The sequence below is a fragment of the Halyomorpha halys genome, unplaced genomic scaffold, assembly GCF_000696795.3.
Source record: "Halyomorpha halys isolate HHAL.00 unplaced genomic scaffold, Hhal_1.1 Scaffold1035.1, whole genome shotgun sequence".
NCBI lineage: Eukaryota > Metazoa > Arthropoda > Insecta > Hemiptera > Pentatomidae > Halyomorpha > Halyomorpha halys.
In genome coordinates this window covers 578,257-595,030 of record NW_027107491.1, presented here as the reverse complement: position 1 = coordinate 595,030, position 16,774 = coordinate 578,257, and the positions used below count along the sequence as shown (strand labels likewise).

The following is a 16,774-nucleotide window of genomic DNA, read 5'->3' as shown; positions in this document are numbered from 1 at the left end:
CTCATAATAGTCATGTAGATCAGTCTTTTGTAATGGATTGGCAATTTAGACCGTTTGTCTAGTAAATGTTGCAATAGTCGGAATCTACGAGCAATTTCTTGTCTTTTTAGTCTTGTATGAGGATTCCATGTCAGTCGTTTGTCGAGATGTAGTCCTCAATAAATCTTAAGATTATTATTAGTGGAAAAACAAATAAATAAAAATTATCAACCAATATTAAACAGGATTTTGGTTTGTTTTAACCGGCAAAAATTTCAGTTACGTTCATAGGTGGTATAAATGAAATAATAACATACTCTGAGTAATGTATCGTAAATAATGACCTTTTTTTTTTTTTGTAATTGCATACAATTTGCTGTCAGAGAACATTTCAAAGACGGCAGAAGTCTGACTCAGTATTCAAATTAAATGGGTCCTATAAATCCTACAGGAGGAGGAATCTGATTAAGTCCAGAGTTACTTTTAATCAAGATTTAAATTACATTTTCAAAGGACAGAAGTTTTTTTTTTTTGAAGGCCTAGGCAAAAATAGATGTCACTGAATCAAAGTAAACTTTTTTCTCAAGGGCCTACAGAGGTTACGGACATTAATTTACATCTCGTTAAATTAGAAAGTTGACAGAGAGATGCGAGTGTAGGGCACGAGTTCTTTGTGTTACTCCTCAGTCTTTGGCCCTTAATGATGTGTCCAGTGTTATACTGCTACAGAAACCACTTCAATTATGTTCACAAGTGCGTTTTCATGTCAGCTATGTTTATTTATATATTTGTCATAAGAATATAACAACATAAAAACATAAGAATATTTTCCTGTTCTCAGGTAAGCCCTAGAATCCAATTTCTAGTATACCTAAGTTCACTGTTTTACTATTTGGCATAATTTATGTCATCCTATTTATGCCTAACTTATGTAGTAAATAAATTAATAATAATAATAATAAAATGAAATATTTTAAAACGATAACAAAATTAAATATTTGTACTTTAAACGTTTAGGAAAAAAAAGGTTATGGAGGTTATGTTATGCTCTTTGTCTTATGTAACAATAAAAATATACATATTGGCATTTAAAAACAGAAAATAAATAAAACAATGATAATTAAAATAAAAATGCAATAATTAAAAATTAATGATATAAAAAAAATACGATTATAAACTCATGATGCTTCAATGCAATGAATTTTTTAAAATTGTTTTCTTTTAAATAAATATCAGTTGACCTCAAACACACTTTATAAAAATTAAAAAAATGTTGGATTATCTCTCTAGGAAGTCTGGTGAGTCAATTCTTTTAAAATTTCTTGAGGTTAATCACTTCCATCATTTGAATTAAATTATTATTTATTTATTCATGACAATTGTGCAACGTTTCGGAACCACTGTCCCATATTCATGCACTATAAAAACCTCATGATTTCATATGGGAAAAATATATGTAATAAAATGGAAAATAGTTTCATTATTCTGGGATTTAATCGCTTTAGAACAATTTGAATTGTGAAAATTAAATAACATACGCATACAATATATTGAACACAGCAGTGTGTCCGTGCTAACACAGTTACATAGTGAGTAATTTTCTATGGCCCAAAAACATAAATAAAAAGCTTATTCCAATATTTACAAATAATAAATGGAGAAAATGGCCGAGGGCTGACATCCAAAATTAATAATGTCTATAACCTAACGAACCTTCACGACCTATCAGCTATAAATCGTAACATTGGTAGTTGACATAGATCTATAGCACCAACAATAATGAATTATACATCACAGCAGATGTCCTTGCGCAATTCCACGCACTGACCTGATACTTCCTTACTCTCTAGTAATCCACTTCCGATATAATCTAATACTTTTTTTATATATTATTATCTCATTCATTATTAACTGCGTCTATATTAATAATTAGAAACGAAACAAGAAATTCGAACGATTTTCAGTTTAATCTACACTAAAAAAACCAAAAAAAAAACCTCCTTTTCACACGAATTACCTTCAGCTGCCTGTCGACTCCAATTATTATTTCATTAAATATTAATTTATAGTCTTAAAATACTAAAAAAAAATTATAAAAAAGTTCAACAAGCATTTGTAAAATAACAAAAATTTCTAGCCAACGTTAGTTAGTCCGGGGATTAACAGGATTAAAAAAATAAGAATGACAGCAGAATATACCATAGATAATACTTATTACTTCCACACTCCTAAGCAAACAAACCAAATATGGATAGTTCACCGTTCATTGTCAGTTAAATTATCAATGTAATTAATTTTTTCTTTAATTGTTCCCAGATGCTAGTTTTTAAATATTCCACATTAGATTTTACTGACCTCAAAATCTTAAACATTTGTTGAAAGAAACACGATCATGTGTACTGCAAAAAAAAACAAAATAAATAAATAAATAATGCTAACATGGGTTGTACCATATTTAGTTACGTTTATCGATTTTATTTTAATTTTTTGTCTTTCCATAGATTTGTTGTCCTATTTATTTATTTATTCAAATATGTTCATTATTTTTATTTTAGCGCATCTTTTTTTTTTTTTGATATCACAAATATTAATGAAATTTATTTGATATAAATACCAGGCACTGATGGCCACTATGTTTTGTAATACTAAACAACAAACTAGTCATTAAATCGTTCCGAAATCATGGATGGTAGTAGATGATTTTGATGCCAAATAATAATTAGGTGAATATGTAATTAGAAAAAAACAATGAACGCTTTCATTTTTTTTTTTATATCACTATGGCGACCAACACATTTACCAAACAATTTTTATTTAATATTGTTTCACCTGAGTGTTCAGAAAAAAACAGTTTTCGTTCATTATCATAGGACAACGATTAGAAAATACCACATTATTGTGATTCATCTATATAACGTTTTAAACAACCAGTGCCATGCAGTGTTAATAATAGGCTTTTAATAAATAAAAAACTGAAATACGGCTCTTTAACAAATCCCAAACAATCAATCCTGCAAACCTCTGGTTCATTGTAATAGTAAAAATACCGACAAAGATCCGAAAGAATTTTTAATAATCACTTTTTTGGTCGGAAAAAATATAATTAAAGATCATTTTCATAAAACAACTCAATTCAGTCCGATTGGGTTAGAATTGAAATGAAAAAACTACTAATTGAAATGAAAAAAACTACTAATTGAAATGAAAAAGGTTAAATTTGAAGTGGAAAAATTTACAACTGAAGTAGAAAAGGTTTCGACAGATGGATAAAGTCCCAATTAAAATGGAAAATGTTGGACTTGATTTGAAAAGGTTTTCTAATTTTCAATATTTTTATTCATTGTTTGAGAGAGGTAAATTTTAATAATAACACAATTTCAAATGATCCCTTTACTTTTAACTAAATTTTTTTCAATATCCAAATAATAATTTGATGAAATGTGATTTGTTTATAGGAAAAACTTTCGTAAAAAGGTTTTGATGCATTGAAATTACATATTTTACTATTAAGATAGTGAGGGGTGCGGTAAAAATAAAATAAAAAGTAGTTAACAACTATTTATTTGCCGACGTTTCGTCCCACACACACATTGTAGAGCTTCATCAGGGTTTTTCAGTTGAGAGCTTTCGAAACAACATTTTGTTTTCTATTGACCGCACTCCTAACCATCTTTTCCATACGTTTAAATTAAACTGTCAATTATTTATATATATAACATACATATTTTATTGTTTGCCTTGTCCAATTGGCTTGTAATGAAAAACCTTTTTAATGAATTGTGACAAATTAACAATAAGGTTGTCTTCTTGAAAACCGCATAAGAGCCGAAACGATGAAGAAACAAAAAAACGTAGTTAATCTGCTGAGTTGAAAAAAATTGGAATTTATGGATAAAGAGCATATTATTATTCTTTATTTTACACAACGTTTCGGGATTTATCCCATACTCATGTACTATGTATCCTCATATTTATTAATTATATGAATTTCTATTAACAAATATTGCCGTTTATAATTTTAAAAAAATTACAATCAAACTATTGAATTAATAAAAAAAATGTAATAGTGTAAATCAGGGGTTGCCAACATGTCAATCGCGAGGACAATTTGGGTCGATCGTCGATTGCTCGCAATGCCGGGTTGAATTCCGTGTACCATGAACTTTGAAGCGATTGTAGAAGACATAACTTTCTAGCAATAGTTTCAGACATATTTCACATGGATCAAAAATTATTAATTATCCATTATTTATTACATAGGTAGATAAGCCTTATATCTGTATTTCAGTATGGTTTTTACTCAGCAAGATATTTATAGATTAGCAAGAAGTCATATTATTCTTTTATGATACATTTTCCTGGCAAAAATCAAATTATCAGTCTTACTGTGCATCTTTATAACAATAACGTTTTTCTTATTTACAAACAAATACAATCTATTCATTTCAGTTAATAAAAAAATTAAAAATTGCATTTTAACGTAGTAAAAATCTATCTCGAGAAAAAGTCGGAAAATCGAATTTTTTAAGTAGCTCATGTACGGAGTGCTGCTATCGAAAGTTAGATCTAGAAATTTATTTTCTTCATGAGCCTATAACTCGAAAACTTAATAAGTGATTTAAAAAATAAAAAATAGTCTTGAACACATATATTACTTATCTACCTATATCTCGCTGGAATGCAACTGATACTAAAACAGTGTCGATCGCGGCACACTTATAAGATAAAAAGTAGATCTTATATACAGAAAAGTTGCCCCTCCTCTGGTGAAATTTAAATATCGAAGACCCCTATATTCTTCTATGGAGCAATTCCTTAAAAAAAACCGTTAGAACTTCATGCACACTTTTCTTTTAATTTAATTTTATATTTTAGGAACTATAAATAAAAAGACTGAAAACTCCCGAGATGAATGAATTGTGATGACGATAATTTATACTTTCATAAAGGGGAATTTTTCGACAGTACACGGGTAGTCTAATAATAGAGATTGGATTTGATAAAGGGACAATTTGAGGTCCGAAACGTAATCTGATTCATGAATAAAATATGTATGAATTTTTAGGGGTGGGTTTCCCCCACAAATTGCTATATTATAAAATTCATCATAAATTAAATTTAATATTCGAGATCAACTCACTAGAAAATGATGAAAAAGTTTCCTCTTTTTTCATTTGATTTTTACTTATATACATTTTTTAATTGGTTGATACTAAATTTTGCATAATTAAACTTTTTAAATAGCCGGTTCTATTTGTGTAGTTAACTTCTGAACGACCAATCGTACGGGCGAGTCCCATAATGACTCCGGCCAACAGCCCTAATAATCACAGGGTGTCGAACAACTTGGAAACAGATACTGAACTTTTCATTTTTAATAGCGTATAATCAATAAAATATTACGAAACTCCGTTCGAATTCCACCATAAACCGGATCCTCGCCCCGTTCCAGAACGACTTTCTCTAAATAAATAAATAAACCTTTAACGTTTTACAAGTTGTGATATAAATCAAGGGACCGAAATGAGGTCTCAAGTAAGTTGTCAGGATTTTAACTGCCGTAGGATAGCTGTTCCAGTTGTTGCAACAGTCCCTTATTCCGGTTATAGGTAACATGTCGTAAAGTTAAAAGCCGCAACGCATATAAAAGATTATATATTGCCCCTGAGATATTGAAAAGTTCCATATTCTCCGACTGTGTGGGATCGAAGTTATATCGAATAATATTGAAAAATATTATTATAACCAAATCATCAACCCCTTATAACGTTATTATCTTAATTGATTTAATTAACGTATAAATTAATTAATTATATTATATTATAGGCAAGATTATTGCATTAATTATAATTTACATGCAAAAGGTTCTACGTTTCGGCGTACATAATAGTCATTATTTTTTCTGGGACTGATCTGTTTAGAATAATATTGCATCAACATCAGGATTTAGAGCCTTAGAGAAAAATACAAAATTAAAATGAAATCATAAACCATCAAAATAAAATAAAACCATATATCATATCATAAAACATAAGACGACTAACTTGTAATAAAAAAAAATGATAAAGAATCAAATACAAGTAAACTAAAAATAATAAAAGAAAAAGTACAATTTCTGCTAATATACGAAATGAGAAACATCAAATACAGAAAATATATAAACTAACAAAAGGTAATTATAAAAAAAAAAATACTCTAACTAATCATAAACTTAAGGATTAATCCAATAAATGAAATTTAAAAAACGTATAAATATATGTTTATAGATTTTTTATAAATATAAAACCATCCAATAATATTTATGTTAAATATTATCTCTCTTTCAATCTATTTACACATACCTTCTTCAGGAAAAGTAAAAATTCAAAAATATACAATTGTATGACATCATTACTTAAAAATTAATTATTCAAAATTATTACATCATTATTTTGTAATTCTATCCAATTGTATATTATGTAATTCTAAATTGAGACCAAACAAAGATATGTCAACTAATATTCACTTATTAAGAAACATTAATATCACATTTTTAATCTAAGTCACTTTTACACTAAAATAAATAATTGTTAGACATAAATAGCTTATACTTCAAAAGATTAAAAATATATAATTGTTAAAGTTAGTAATTAACTCATGTAAGAAAACAGGAAATCAGTACGCATTTCCATATTTAGATTCATACTTAAAGCATTTAATGCAAATGTAAGGATTTGATCAAATTAATTAACCCATATATATCTAATGAATTAATTTATTGACAAATTAATCTAATAATAATTAAACTTAATGCAAGCAATACCGTAGTGAATCACTTGTACTTAGGAATAAACAGCGAATACAAATTAGAAAAGATCCCTTCAGCAAAATGAGCATTCATCACCATGGAGTGTCTTCTTATGTCGCGAGGATAGACTACCACAAGGGAATAAAGTAGCGACGCAATTGCTATTCAATGCGGTAGAAGTCCACCGGTACAGGCAATTGAGAAGTATTTATGGAGCCTCTTATTGCTATTTATGACGCAATAAAGAAACGAGCAGCCATACTTTGACGGAGAGTAAGTTAAACGACACTGTAAAACGTATCGTTTAAGGTGGAAAATACCTTTTTGATGCATGACTACATTTGAGTAGAAAATAAAAAATACATAGCATCCATGCAACATTTAAAATATTTACTATTTTTGTTGAATCGATCATCTACACTCAAAACATTCAGAGCTTACAGTGTTGGTACAGTGCTATTACCAAACATAAAACAAAATGAAATACACAAAACCCAGGGGCGTAAATAAAAGGTAGCAAGGAAGTAAATGTCACGGGCCTTTACTGAGGTGGGCCTGGAATTTAAAAAGGAAATTTATTTTTTCATGAATATATATTTTTAAAAAACTGTTTTCATTTAGTCCCCAATTTCAAATTATTAAGATAGAGAACAATGTAGTTTTCTTTTCTGTTTAATATTTTTTTAATTTAAGTCCTATTTGATTAAATGATGAGTTGTGTTTTTAAATTACAGGCTATTCTGCCCAGGTCAATTCAACAATTTCTAATTAGGCATTATTCACATTAAAACAAAAAATAAAATTCTTTATCACAGTCACTTATTTGTTAAAATTTATCCCAACAATGATTGTCGTCAGAAGCGACCTTACACGATTTACTATTCGACCTTGTATTCCTATCGACTATTGGTCGAGGGGATATTCCCAGAATGCATGCATTAAACAAACTGTTGTGGCAAATTGTTACTACGGTGATCTTGTAATTGCTATAATGCCATGTTTTTTATTTTATTTTTTACCCCAACTTAGCCTTTTCTCAAGAAAGAAATTCTCAAAGTGATTCAGTTCTATTACTACTGTAAATATTATTGAAGGAAGATATGAAATTATCTACAAATAAATCTATAGTTTATACAGCTAGATACGATTTATGGAAGAACAATGGGCAACGTTATCAATTGAGGTGGACAAAAGTAAATTCAAAAGTCTAAAGTTGTCGTTATCATTAGGTGGATAGAAGAATATTTTATTTTACTATTGCTAATCATTTTATAGTTCATTGCTTAAAAACAATTATATTAGCAAACATTTTCTGTTTAAATAAATCCAGTTTACTCTCAGCAATTGTATTATTAACTTAACTTTCTGATTATTCTTTCTATGAGTATGTTGTTTCTCCCAAGTAAAAATTCATTGAAAACGGACATACAATGACATGAGATAAAATAATTTACCAAAATTTTAATGTTTCATTAAGAAGAAATTCTTCTTTGCTACATAGCACTTGGAATAAATATGGCTATATTTGGCATATAGAATCAATATTTTAATGGACTAAAAGTAAAATACGAATCACAAATATGCTATATATGGACGAATTTTATTCCTCTTAAAATGTAATAATATATTTAAAAAGAAAATATTCTAATAGTACTAAAAGCTGAACTTATTGATCGAACAATGCAGTGTTGCAAAACACGTTACCTTGGAGAATGGCTTCCAAACCTTGTTCACAACAAAGCTGGCACGAAAGGATCTGCACCAAAGGGATTTACCAACTGAATACGTAATGTAGACAGTCAATACGACCTTTCAATAAAATAGGTACAATCTTAGGTAAATAATGGATATATTTTATTATAAAAAAAAAATGTTTTTTAATAATGGGATGAATAAAAAAAAAAATTGCCGGTTTATAATCAAATTTTTGTATTATTATTTCTTTGATATAAAATACAATTCACACTCAAATTATAGTCCATTGTTATCAACTGTCATTAGCGATCCGCTAGCCAATTGCTCGATCCCTCGCTGATACCATTCTTTGGAATGTCTGTCAAAGAACTCTTGGATCGCAATTTCAACTTCCACAAGATTATCAAATTTTTTCCCATGAAAGAAATGGGCCATGGATCGAAACCAGTGGTAATCCGATGGTGCGAGGTTTGGACTATATGGTGGATCAGGCAGGGTATGAAGTTCTTTAAACTTTTCTTTGGTTCGACGGGAAGTGATTGCTGATTGCTGAGGACTAAGTTCGTGAGAGACCAGTCTACTCCTCTTTTTCACCTTCCCCATGGAGAGTAAATGGCGACTAACAGTATCTTTCGACACACCACACTCCCTGGCAAGTTCGCGAGTACTTGTGGACGGATTTGACTCAAGGGAAACCTGCAGAACCTCATCAATATCCATCAATGGTCGCCCGGATCCCTTCTTCCTTTACAACCTCGTATATCCACTGCTATTTTTTTCAAACCAACGCTGCGCAGTGGGCTGGTCAAGGACTTCATATTTAATAATTTCACGAATTGCTTCAGCGGCTGTGAAATTTTTTTCCAGTAATGCCTTAAAATTACCAGGATTTCGTAGGACACAATGTTTCTTCTTTGTAACAAATAACTAAACTGAGGTTTTTGTTGAAGATGCCTACTGGGATTAAAAAAGCTTAGGGAATGCTCTAAAGGGATTTTTAATATTCTAATCCAATTTAATACATACCAATATATTAAATTGGATTAGAATATTTACAGTCCTTTGAAATCTTGAATTTGATAAAACGGTCATTTTTTTATACAACCCATTATTCATGCACTAAATTCCTAACTATTCCGATTTCAGTTTACAAGAAAGGGCAATTATTTCATTTGTTGAAGATGGTAATTCTCGAACATACTCCCCGAAGTAAGCAGGGAAATAATTATAGTTATTATTCAATGGAAATTCAACCATATCAAGTTAAACTAAGGCTAAAAATTGATATCATTAGTGATTATTTTTAATTAATTCTTACAGTACAGTGTGGTTTCAAAAAATAATCTATAGATCAAACGACTTTATTTTGCAAATATTAACATTAAAATAAACTCAAACTTATTTCTAAATACAATGAATTTTAAAATATTCTTAAAAATTTTGTATAAAATTAACCTATCACTTCAAAATGTTTTAGACTTCAGAGATAATTAGGTATATTTTACATACTCAGGGAGTAAACAAGCCATTCATTAAACAGTTAAAATATGACTTGACCAATAGGACAGTCTCAAAATATTGGAAAGGAGCCCAAACCACGGGAGGCCATTTGGCATGAGGGAGAATTTTCGTTATTTATTTCTTGCTTCGACAGAGAATTTTTTTTTTTCTGCTTGCTAATAAACAATATCAGTGATGATATAAAAATAAAAAATAAAATCTTTGTTTGTTAAAAAAATAAAACCAAGAATTAGTTCTCTTTATTCTCCGATATACTTTATTATGTATATTTAATACGAAAAAATTATGTTACCAATGATATATTACAAATTATTAGTTAAAAACTTTATATGCCTATTTTAAAACTTGTTATTCATATATAACTATTGCATCACATTTTCAAGATACTTTTATATAATTTATTCGTTCTTGTTTTATGTTCAAGTTTTACAGCTTGTAGTTAACGCCATTTATTTCTTATTTATTTATGGTAATATGTATGGTATGATAATTTTCTTACTTTATTATATTTATTTATAACCTGTTTATTTTATTTTATACTATATATGAACATATATAATATAAATTCCTTCCTATACTATTATAATACTTCTTCATCCTCTTTGATTTTTTTTTTTTTATCTACCTATAAACTATTATTCATCAAATTGGTAGAATAATAAAATATCAAATTTCGCATGGTAGGAAGAGAGGAAACAAAGGCACACAAAAATAATGAGAAGATACTGGGAGAGAAAAAAAGTAAAAATGAGAAGGGAAAAGTAATAATATTCCCGTGGTCTTGAAAGGCCGTTCCGTGAAAAGAAAAAAAAAAAATTGTTTAAATGCAACACCCATTGATCTGATGATAGTGGAATTCGTAATCATTGATCAAGACTCTATTTAAATAAATTGGACAAACATTTAAACAAATTAGTCCTTGTGACATAAGAAGCACATCTATTGTATTATTTATTTATAAAATAAAAAAAAAACAAGTCAGATAAACAAACACTATTTTCCGAAATTCTTATTCAATTTAATTAAGTGAATAGATAAAAAACAATAAAATTTTTGCCCGGTTTTTAAATTCAAAAAGTAAATTAATAATTAAAAATTAATAGCGTAAGTTTTAAATGTTGTTAGTACAAATTAGAAATTCAACAAACGTAAATAAGAACTACTATATTTTTGTGGGTTTTTTATTCAACTCACTGCTGCGAAAACCCGTATTGCCTAAAAGGCAGGGTATTGATAACCCAATAAATAAATAGTACAAATTATTTAATTTGTGAATTTTAGAAAAAGCTTAGCTAAAAAGTTGGATTAAGTATACAAGATATATATTTTGAGAAATTATTGTAATATAAAAACGACAAACAATAATATCGAATCGTTACTAACATAAGTATTGTGTATGAAAAAAAATGTAAAAGCTTTTAATGTATTAATTAAGGCCCGAAATCATTGATTTTTTTGTTATTCCACTTAAACCCTTTAAAAAAACCGAAATTAATTAATTAAAGTCAGTAAGGTGCTGTGCTGCTAATTCCCCGTTCTTGGGTTAGAATCTAGTTATGGCAGATAATAATTTACTTCTGTTACTATAGCCGTGAGTTATGGGTTTGGAAGCCATTCTGGTGCACATCCAGCCTCTATAAAGTGGGTACTTTCATGGAGGAAAACCTGATGGTTGAGCGTCATCATGACCAAATCACGTCCTGCTACAACCGTTGTTCAAAAAACTTACAAAAAACGGTATTTCCTTTGAAAATCCTTAATGAAGATCCTTCATTTCCTAATGATTTTTTTATTTATTTATTTATGAATAATACAAGAAAAAAAAACCTACAAATGTAAATAGATAATTGTTGCTAAGAAGATAGAAGTTAACACGAAACCTAATGTTAGAAAAGCCCAAGTGTCTTTTTTTCTCCCCTTACCAGCTTACCTATGCTATGAGTTCAAAATGTGATTCTGTTTATTTTTAGTCAATTTAGATTAATATTATAAGTAATTTTGGATTTCTATTTTATTTTATTTTTAATACAGAACCGTATAATTTTGGTTATAGTAAATATTAATTTCTACAATGGAATCGAAACAAATTCAACTAGTTCAGATTTATCATTTGACATTGAAATTCGCCATCATTATTCAATACTTTAATTAAACAAATTAGACAAACAGCTTAAAAAAAAGGTCTTAATCATACGAGAAGAGCACATATTATAGTTTTTTATTTATCAAATAATAATCAACTGTTAAACACATGCCCATTATTCGAAATGTATACTAACAATGCCAATTATTCGATGATAATCGCAGAAAACGTTTTCAACGGAGATGATATCTAATTAAACCTAGCATTTATTTAAGATTGCGCGCTGGAGGCAAAGACAGTGATTAAACTATCATATCTAATTATCATAAGAGTCTATTATTGTTGTGTGGAGGTAGCTACTATACGACACGGCTGATGGATTCCTATCAGGGAGATAAGACCTGCTAATATTTGGAGGCCTTCGCCGGGTTGACGAATAGAATGCCGCCGATTAGGGAATATGATCGTCAAGAGCTCGACTATTAAGCTATTATATGATGATGGGACCTGGCCATGTTTGTACAGGGAATGTTGAAAGGACCACTCCAAACCGGTTATTTGGCTTCGGCCAAGATCGGAAAATAATTCGGTACTCCTAATAATAGTCGGGAGTGGGCCTTAAGACGTAAAGATATGTCTTGGTAATTGAGAAAGCAATATTTTCAGGCTTATTTTCCGATAATGGATGTTTTTTTTTCTTCTTTTTATGAGGGTTTCTTAGCGTGAAATAAAAGAGATGTGGTAAATTCCAAATAAATTATAACCAAGCATTCCTTGGTTAACCAAAAATAGAATTCTGGAATATCTCATGTTACCAGTCATGTAAGAAGAAGGTATTATAGTCAAGGTAGGAATATAAGTAGAAGTAAATTGGCTCAGTGCAAAATGAACTTTGCTCCAACAACTAATTAAAATCCTTAGATTTATTTATGCCATTACTCAAAATCACAATTAACATATTTGATGTGTTCTTACTCTTTTACTTTAAAAGTCATTTGGCGAGATCGATAATATAAATATAGTTCACATTTACAATAAAAAATTAATGTGGATTATACCGAGGACACAGCTAGGATATAATACATAACTAACTATAGGGGATAACAGAAAGATATAAACAAAACTTCCTTATGAAAGTAAACTCGTTTAGACGGCTTAATCCCTCGAAGTAAGATTTAAGTACAAAGTATTTGATCGAGTCTGGCATCCAGGTCTGCTCTATAAACTTCGTCAATTCCTACCCCCAACATATTTCCTTATAATCCGCTCCTACCTCACTGATAGAACCTTTAAAGTAAATCATAACCTAGCCTACTCGTCTCTCTTTTCTCAGTCCGCCGGTGTTCCTCAAGGTAGTATCTTAGGTCCCATTCTTTATACGGTTTATACAGCTGACATCCCAACCCACCCTAACACAGTGCTAACAACATACGCTGATGACACATGTATACTTTCTGTAAACAAACACCCAACTAATGCATCACAAACACTACAGGCACACATAACATCTATTGAAGAATGGTGTAAAAACTGGAGAATCAAAATAAATCCTGACAAATCCCACCAGATCACCTTTACTCTCCGTCGTGAACCTCTGCCCTCCTGTCCTACAGTATCCTTTCTAGATACACCACTAACGCCTGTTGAACAGATTCGATACTTAGGACTCCATCTTGACAAGAGACTTACTTGGAATCCACACACAAGACTGAAACGACAAGAAACTGCTCGTAGATTCCGATTGCTACAACACTTACTTGACAAACGCTCTAAACTTCCCATTCACTACAAAAAATTAGTATACACTACAATAACTAGACCAATTTGGACATATGGAATTGAGCTCTGGGGCTCCACCAAACCATCAAATTCTTCCCGCATCCAATCGTTACAATCCAAAATCCTAAGTAAAATCCTTGATGCTCCTTATTACGTCACAAATAAACTCATTCATAAAGACCTTAACATCCCATTCGTTGCAGATTTGACCCAAACCAGATATGCGTCTTTTTATTCCAAACTCCTTAACCATCCTAACCCATTAATTCTTAATCTTTCATCCTTAGCAATCCCTGATAATCCTCGGAGGCGTCTGAAAAGAAGATGGCCACGAGACCTTCTAGTTTAAATTAATGTTTGAAGTACCACCAATGGGTGGTTCCTTCCCAAGATTTTCAAGTGTATATGAAACATACTACATATTTACTTATTGTATTATTTTGTACAGTTGTAAATTACAATAAATAAATAATTAAAAAAAAAAAAAGTACAAAGAAAAAAAAGTGGGCTGAGATCAGCTGGATTTTGCTTTTCATCTATCCTTCAGAACACAAATTATATCCAACCACATTCTACGGTTATATTTTTATGTATTATTTGTTAAGGCAAATATGAAGTTATAAAGTAGAATGTATTTACATAGTATTATATTGAATATATCTATAAATAAGGATGAGATTTGGAATGTAAATGCAAACAAATCTGAGAAGTTGTGATCCTATAATGATGTACATCAACCCTGAGTTCGGAAACCCACCGAGGTCCACCCATCCTCATGAAGTGGGTACGCTTAACTGGGAAAAATCATTCTGACAAAATTGCCTCCTTGCACAACCGTTAGTCTAGCAACAGTAAAAGTAAAAGTAATGCACCCCTGGCCCCTCATGGGTTGCATCAATCGTATGTATACCTCAAAAATGTGTGAAATTTATATTTTCTGTAAACAATTATTTTATATTTTACCAACTGTAATAAATCATTATTTATTTAAGAGATTAGAAATTAGTACTAAGGCCATACATCTGTTTATATCTGCTATCTTATTTTTATCACCTCCCCTTCCAAAATTATTATCAAAAACAAACTAATAAATAGCACACAATTCAGGTATTAGACAATGATAAAATAATAGGTTTAATATTCTTATAAATTATATAATCAATTTTATATATTTTATAATAATATATATAATAAATCAAAAATAATAATAAAAAATTTATGCAAGATTCTTAAGTCGAGAGAAACATTATTGGAAAATTCCTAATTAAGAAAACCTATTCATTGTTTACATAATAAAACGATAAGATTTGGAAAACACCAATTATATATTTTCTGATAGATACATATATATATTTTTCAGCCTTTAATGAACTCGATTTTCCGGTAGATTACTCTGCTAATCTAGTTTTCGTAATAGCTTAGTTGCTATGCTACGAGCTTATCAGTAGAGCGCATTGTTTATTGGGGGCATTAATTCTTCTTAATGCGAGGCTATCATTTGGTGCAGTAAGTCACAATTCCCAGTTTATGGCAGCATGGAATCGTAATAAACGAGTCACGGGATTCATATAACTTAGATTTTACTCCAAGGATATTTCTAGTATATGATATTTTTTAGTATCAATAAAAATTAATGACACTAGTAAGTAATTAGTAAAAATGGCATGTTTTCTTTTTTTTATAAGATTTAGTAAATAAACTTATAGTGGGGAGATTTTATTTAATTTATAATTAAAAGTAACACTGAGTGCTTACAAACTCTAATGATATTTTTTTTATTCTGGCAACTATTACTTCAAATATTACTAAAAATTATATACAAGAAGATGGTCAGGGTTGCGGTCAAAAGAGAAACAAAAATAGTTTACCACTATTTTTGTTTCTCTTTTGACCGCAACCATGACTATCTTCTTATATATCATTTTTACGGTCAACTATATATACATATATATTACTACAAATTCTAGTTATAATCAATGATATTTAATTTTTTTTTTGAAAGGTTTATCTTAATAAGGGAGGAATCTATGTTAGGTCATGCTTTTAATGGGTTAGCATCTTCAAGTTCGTATTAAGTAACAAAATGAAACCAGAGAGAGAAAAAAAAATACTTAGTTTACGCAGTTTCAGTCAAAAGTTACAAGATGCTAACCAGCATTGCAGCCGTGACATCTTAAAGGCTAATAGGAATAAAACTGTTTCAAAACCATAAAAAAACATTAATTTTTCATTCGGAGCTCTTTTATTAAAAACTACCAACAACACTAGAAAATCTAAAAGAACATTATTTAAAGAAGATTAAATTTTCAGAAATATAAGCCCTAATAGAGTTCTTTACGTCCAATAGTTCTGGAGGTATAGCCTTTTAAAAAGCAATATTTCTTAAAAATGTACTGAAATATCAGTATTTAGTTAATTTATTTTGAGAAATCTATATCTGAGGAACTATATGACGTACAGATGTCTATTAGCAATCAAGTTAAAGCTAGTTTAATGAACTATAAAGTAGTTTATGACCTATACCTTCGTAGGAATACTAGTTTTCATGATATTAGCTAAAATAAATTGATTTATAGTTGTTCGGACAGTAAGTTTGATTTATTGGAAAACATTATTAGAAATCATTGGACGTACAGGTGCACCCAAATTAAAGCTAGTTAAATTTACTATAAAATAGTTAATAATGTTTATCTTTGTAGGAGTAGTATTTTTTATGATATGTGACGAAATAAACTCACAAAATGTTAATTTCTAGTTGTTCGTATAAAATGTTGGATTTTTGAAAAAATGTATCTCTAGATCCATAAGACGCACATATGTCTGCCAACTCTCAAAATAAATTTAACTTACTATAAAGTAGTTTATTCCACTTATCTTCGTAGGGGTAGTAGTTTTTATGATATTCACATATGAATATAAATTTGGCAAAT

At 29.6% G+C, this 16,774-nt stretch overlaps 2 protein-coding genes across 4 annotated transcripts in view; both read right to left on the bottom strand.

Moving 5' to 3' along the window:
* The window catches only part of LOC106687992 (uncharacterized), a 278,550-nt gene that overhangs the window by 193,851 nt on the left and 67,925 nt on the right, over positions 1–16,774 (bottom strand). The window lies entirely within an intron of this gene.
* Positions 8,738–9,181, bottom strand: LOC136795401 (histone-lysine N-methyltransferase SETMAR-like). Its single transcript, XM_067045846.1, has one exon. It carries the CDS (start codon positions 9,179–9,181, stop codon positions 8,738–8,740), a length of 444 nt encoding a protein of 147 aa, XP_066901947.1.